At 32.7% G+C, this 6624-nt stretch overlaps 1 protein-coding gene across 1 annotated transcript; it reads left to right on the top strand.

Annotated features, from left to right (window-relative positions):
- Positions 1149-6336, top strand: LOC109327471. Its single transcript, XM_019560630.1, has 7 exons — positions 1149-1236; positions 1274-1579; positions 2096-2209; positions 3833-3913; positions 4725-4897; positions 5248-5344; positions 5990-6336. The coding sequence occupies exons 2-7, from the start codon at positions 1340-1342 to the stop codon at positions 6101-6103; spliced, it is 819 nt and encodes a 272-aa protein (XP_019416175.1). The 5' UTR covers positions 1149-1236; positions 1274-1339; the 3' UTR covers positions 6104-6336.

Raw genomic sequence — 6624 nt, 5'->3', positions numbered from 1 at the left:
CCATTTTTATTCTTAGAAACTAATAATTTGGACTAAAATTATCCAAAACATTCTCACATATTCACATATAATATTATTTACATGATACAATGTATTATAATAAGATGAGAACACATTTACTGTTCCGAAAAATATATTAGTCTATATGATGTTTTATGTGATTGATTAAAAATATATTTAAATTAAATTTTTAATAATTAAATAATTTTTTTTGGATAATACAACAAATTAAATTACACATAAAGTAACATTTTATAGAAGAACAAATATACTTCCATCACTCATCACACACTTTGTTCCGCCCTTTTCTTATCAACAAATTTCAAATTCAAACAAGATCACCACTATGTTGAATGAAATAGTGCTTAGTACTAGAGGGTGAGTACAAAATATAATGATGACATATGTTTTTCCAAAATATTTAATAATATAGATTCTAAATCATTTATAAATAAAATTATAAATATTTAAGCCTATTATAATCTTAAATTTCAATATTGAACTTTACAATAGTAAAAAATATTTAGGGATAACAAAAATACTTGATCTGTGATTACCTGCTAAAATACTCACAACAGATATCCATAAAAATGTCTTATGGGTAGGAACGAGTATTATGATACCCACCCTGCGAGTATCGTATATTTATAAATTTAGTTTTGATTAAATAATTTATACATATTACACTTTTTATTATTTTATAATTACAAATTATCTATTTTATTTTATAAAGAATTGTAGTAATTAAAATATAATAATTAATAATACATTTAATATATACATAAATTTTATTATTCATGCAATAATTAATAATTATGTTATATATATTAATCTTTAAAATATATATTTGAATATAAAAACTCATTTGATACTCATGAAATACTCACTACCAGTATCGTTACCTACAAATTATATAGGTATGGGTACTTGGAAAACATATTAGCGCCCGTTCAGCCCAGTTGCAATAAGAATATCCAAATCCCACTTTCTTGGCACCTGTTTGTTCCCTCACAATCTATCATAATTAGAATGTAAATTATTCATCAATGTTTATCCCATTCCCTAAAATACCCTCGGTAAAAATCCGATATTTTGATAATCGAAATAAATAATCCTTAAAATAGACAATGGTCACAACATCTATTTATGACATTTAGACACAAAATTCATGTCTTAGCTTAATCCCGTGATAAAAGGTCGCAGCAGTCCCCGAATGAAACGTGCTTGCACATAAAAGCTGAAGAAGCCACTCTAAATATACGAAAAGAAAAAGTGCAAAATAAAAATCTCAAAGCCACTTATTCCATTCTGATTTGCAACTTTAAAAATCTGAAGCAAAATGCAACCGTTAAGAATGAAGACTTGTTTGGATATGAAGTTACCGGTTTTCACGTGTTTGGATGAAGGAATTAGAACGCAACGGGTGAACTGTAGGAACCTGAGGAGAAGGAATTGTAGAGGAATCGTAGCTTGTAATGGGAACCGTGGAGGAGAGAGTTCAAGTTCAAGGTCGTTTTTCTGTCGGAACCATAACTATGCTCTCTTGAAGCATCAAATGGAGGTTGCTGCAAAATCCGAGGTTAGTGTTTTTTTGTTATGGTTAATATTATTTACTCTCAAAACCGAGTTAATGTTCTCTTAACTAATTGGAGACACAAATACTTGAAAAAAAAATTGAAATACAACTTGGGCACATCTATCACTTGGTTATAATGAAATTACAATTTTGCCATTAAAAAATAAATGGAGAAACATTCACTGACCTCTCCATCCATTAAAGGAGAGAGGATCCTTGTTCCTCCATACCCATTAAATGGAAGCCCCATGCACTGCGTCGGTTAATGTTAACCGTATTTTATAGTTGCGGCTACGATATTGTAGTTTTGATGGTAAGCAATATATTGCAATTTTGACATAATATTGTTGTTTTGAGAGTCTTCAACCATAATTTTGGCAGCATTTTCCTACAATTTTCGACAATTGTAATAAACACAATGTAACTGCAAGTATAATTTAAAATACTCATTAGCAGTTTAGTTCTAGAAAGAGGGTTTTAGTTGTAATTATATTGTGGAATTTGGAAATCTGGTGGTAGGATTATGAAGAGGCTGCGAGGATTCGTGACTCGCTGAAATGTTTTGAAGAGGATGTGCCAGTTTTGCGTTTGCGGAAATTGTTGAAGGAAGCAATTGAGGATGAGAGATTTCAGGTATTTAGTTTGGTGCTCATGTTTATTTATTATGTTTAGAGGGAAATTACACTCAACTCTTACAATTAATATCTCTCTATTTATATACAAAATTATACTAATTTCTCGTGAGATTGTGTATATTGTCATTACAGTTATCATGATTCATGAGATTAATGTTATCTTATAGTTATTTCTCCTCAGGTTGATGTTATCATTATAATTGAACCCTGGACATTATAATCCTCAAGCAGAGACTAGCATAATTTCTAAAAGAAGATGAATATCAATATAATTGAATCAAACTTAAGGAAAATTGTAAATTTTGCTTTGTTAATTGTATTTTGTTTGTGAGCATTTCCTCCCTAATGTTTAAAACTTTAAATTAGAATCCATGTGCCACCAAAGGTTTGTCTAGTTGGTAAGGACCTGGGCTGATATTCTAGAAGAGTGAGTCTAAGTCCTGTTGTCAATGTGATGATCTTATTGATGTATAACCTGCAGGTAGCTTTGTAAGCACTATCTGATTCGGTGTTGCATGGCTGATATTGCGTTCTTAAGTGGGGAGCGGAATGTAGGCATGAACTAGTGTCTGCCAAAAACTGTATTTAAAAAGCATGTTGGTTGTTGGTTGTGAATTTTACTTGTTCTGCACATTCTTTTGTCATACATATAATAAACTTATTAGTGTGCCTTCACCAATAGCTCAAGCTTTTGGATGATATGGTTCATGACATGTTATCAAAGTCTCTATGCTCTAGTGGTTATGAATTCCTTCCTGCCCCACTTATACTAATAAAATTTTGATCAATGGTAAATACATTGTTAAGAAAAGGATGGTTTTTCCTGGTTAACTGAAAAGTACATGGTAGAAATGGGCATGTACATTGTTCACACTTCTAGCCCAAAGGATTCCTGCATGAATGGGCTTGTTAGGGATACAATCATATTATTTTGACAACCAAATTGTGACAACTTTAAATACACTTTTGGTTTTTAGATGAAATTTTGAAGATGCGTGTAAAAATAAAAGATGAAAAGTAAGAGAGATAGAGATAATTTGATTTGTTATAAGAGATATTGTTGAATTTGGGTTTCTAAATAGTACTATTGCTATAACAACAGCCAAACCTCTATCCCAATAGGTGGGGTTGGCCAAATAATATCTTCGAACCCCTGTACCTTCAATTTTACAAAGCCACCTCAACCAGTAGGCCACTTGCAAGTTGCAATTCTTAAAATAGCACCACGGTCAGAGATGTAATAAAACCATTCCCATGCCTTCATGCCATAACTTCAACTTTTGAAAGAGATGGTTGAAGACACTTCTCAACAAGTTAGTCTGGACAGGGGACAAAGTTAAACTGCCTTTTACATTTTTTCAACCATGATAATGTTTTTGCGACTTGATGTTCCAGCATATACTGTTTCTTTCAAGCATCAGTTCAACCATTAAATGTTGCAAACTTGTAATAAGCACATATATCATATTTCGGAACAGGACAATGATTGTTCTTTTCTTTCAGAGCAATGCTTACTTGTGACCTATATTTCCAATTTTCCATATTTGTGTTACAATAATATATGATACTCTTATAAATCTACATTTTGACAACCTGTTTTACATATTTCCATTTTACTCAGGATGCAGCTAGATATCGTGATGAGCTAAAAGACATTGCTCCATATTCTCTCTTAAAATGTTCCAGTGATGCTACAACCTTGGTAGGAATACATCTTATTTGTATTAGCAGAAGTTCTGTTGTGATCTTTAATTTAGTTATATACATAACGAGTTAAGCTGAAGGTACATTGTTTTCATGTTAGTTGCATCAGTAGAATAGTTAGTTCAGCAGCATTCCCTTGTAAATAGAGATGCTGAGTAACTCTCCTGGAAAATGAATGGGATACTTGTGATTTTCACGTAGTGTGAGACATTTGTCTGGGATAATTGGCTCCTTAAGTTTCAGAATACTTGTTCCTTTCAAATGTTACCGTTTTCTTTTCTTTTTCTGGTAGAAAACTGTACAGTCTTCTAATTTTGGCTTGCAATGATACTTGAATATACATTTATTATCCTGTATATTCCAGAGGCAATTAAAATGATGATTCCATATTTCATCTAAGATATCATATACTTGTAAATATCAGATGCAGATTGTACAACGTCATCGTGTTTGTTGTAAACCATGTCTTCCAGAAAGTCATGTTGGATCTGAGTCTTTTTTAATGGTCTTCGTTATGGAAAATAATCTGGTTTTTCACTTTTTCTGTACCTGTAGTTTCTAGGCAAAATCCTATCATTTTTCTCTCTATAGGTGCTGCCCTACATTCTCTGTAATGCATTCGTTCCCGCACTTGTCTTGTATACCCACTTGTCCACTACACACCACCCTCATCTGTTCAACCTGTGTATATTGTATGCTCTTGTTGGCTCTTTACCCGACATTTGTTGACTTTATTGTATGCTCTTTACCGTTTGCTGAATACCTGGAAACTGAGAAAAAAAACTGACATTTATTTTCAACTTATTCAGGGAATCAGAGTTCAAGTTAGGAGTGCATATATAGAGGGCAGAAGTCAGCCTTCAGAGGATATATACTTCTTTTCTTATCGAATCAGAATTACCAATAACTCAAACCGTCCTGTTCAACTTCTCCGAAGACATTGGATTATAACTGATGCTAATGGGAAAACTGAAAATGTCTGGTGAGTTAATATATGTTCTCTTTGCCATGTATGTTGTTTATACTTCCAAGCATTGTTTCAAATTACGGAATATATCACGTGACGTGGCCACAATATTGTGGTTGCAGTGACCTCCACAACCACATCACCCCACAATTGCAGTATGACACCAAATCACAATTATGTAACCGCATTAGGAGGCATCAAACATATTAACACTTCAATGCTGCATTCTGCATTGCAATGATTGAAATGACCACAATTGTAGTAACCACAATTTAAAACGCAACTAGTGTTATTAATTTCATTTTAAAGCATGTGCGATCGTTCAAGTTCAATGTAACTTCAGTATTTTACTTTCGGCATGACAGGGGGCTTGGGGTTATTGGTGAACAGCCAGCTATACTTCCCAGGACTAGCTTTGAATACTCATCTGCATGCCCATTAAGCACACAAAATGGCAGAATGGTAAGAGTTTTTTTGTCTTCGCTCTCATTTCTATTTTATGAAGTTAGATATTGTTGATTTAGCCAGTTAAGACTTAAGAATATTAGGTAATAAGTGTTTCTTTGACTTTCTTAAATGGAGGAGTTGCCCTTAGAGTATTGCTAGTGGCCTTTGGCAAAGTTACCTATTTATCAATTGGAGATAAACATATTTGATATTTAAGTCTCAGTTGGTGCAATGGTACTGTAATTTAAAACCAAACTATCATTATTTCATTTATTTGCATAATCAATTGATAATGCTCTTGAAAAAGTTAAAACCTAATGCATTTGAAGGCCATGTTCTACCTGCTTCTATGATGTAAATGATTGGTTCCAATTGCATATTTGTTTTCTTCATGATTTCATGACTACTTTTAGCATTACTGCAGAATTATTTTGTACCATGATTTTAACTAAGCTACACTCGAAGTTTCTTCATGACTAGAAATTGCACAACAGAGAGATTGACCCTATTTTAAATGCTTAATGATTTGGACAATATTGGTTAAATCTGCCTGTTTGATTAATGATTGATTTCAACTTTCAAGTATTTTTAGATATCTCAGCCTATCAATCTTAACATAAAAAACAAGGTGCTCAAATCTCATCATGTATTATAATGCAGGAAGGTGACTTTGAGATGATACATATTGACAAAGTAGGCTCAAGATCTTTTAACGTGGCCATTGCTCCCTTTTCCCTCTCTCTTCTTGGAGATGGTGATGGTGATACTATTTGACATCGAACTGCATCGCCGCCTTCTGAGATTGTGTCCAATTATAAGCGACCAGAACATGTCATAAGTTGTTATATAATCAGATGTAAATATGTTTAGTTGATGTAAATAAGTGATCAGTCATTGTTTGTTCTTATGGTTTTTATTTTGGTAGAACCTTAGAGATGGTGTATATATTGAATGGTGTGTACAGAACCAAAGAAAGAAAATCAACATTTTCAGGTGTACAAAATAGACAGCTTAAATTGTATTTTGTTTCCAATGTCAACTGAAGGTTACAACAAGAATTTAAACAATTTTCCGAACAATGAGATATGTGATGTGAGATTTACTTCCTAATATGACTCATCAACAAAATCTATTACAATAGGTGAAAGGTTACCTTTGATCCATGACTAAAGAACATTTTTTGGCTCATGACAACTTAGAGAGCAGTTGGGCTTTGACTCTGATACCTTACTAAATTTTCATCTCAAAACCAATTGGCAACGAGAGTAGTAGCGCAACAGCTATTTAAAGCATTG

The sequence above is a fragment of the Lupinus angustifolius genome, chromosome LG15 (assembly GCF_001865875.1).
Source record: "Lupinus angustifolius cultivar Tanjil chromosome LG15, LupAngTanjil_v1.0, whole genome shotgun sequence".
In the NCBI taxonomy this organism is placed as follows: domain Eukaryota; kingdom Viridiplantae; phylum Streptophyta; class Magnoliopsida; order Fabales; family Fabaceae; genus Lupinus; species Lupinus angustifolius.
This window is presented reverse-complemented; position numbering and strand designations above follow the sequence as displayed.

What these genes read in the sequence shown, in the direction of transcription:
- LOC109327471 (XM_019560630.1), top strand. Translation starts at nt 1,340, where the DNA reads ATGCAACCGTTAAGAATGAAGACTTGTTTGGATATGAAGTTACCGGTT. An exon ending in TTGAGGATGAGAGATTTCAG is followed by an intron (nt 2,210 to 3,832) that starts GTATTTAGTTTG and finishes CATTTTACTCAG; the next exon opens with GATGCAGCTAGATATCGTGA. An exon ending in GGGAAAACTGAAAATGTCTG is followed by an intron (nt 4,898 to 5,247) that starts GTGAGTTAATAT and finishes TCGGCATGACAG; the next exon opens with GGGGCTTGGGGTTATTGGTG.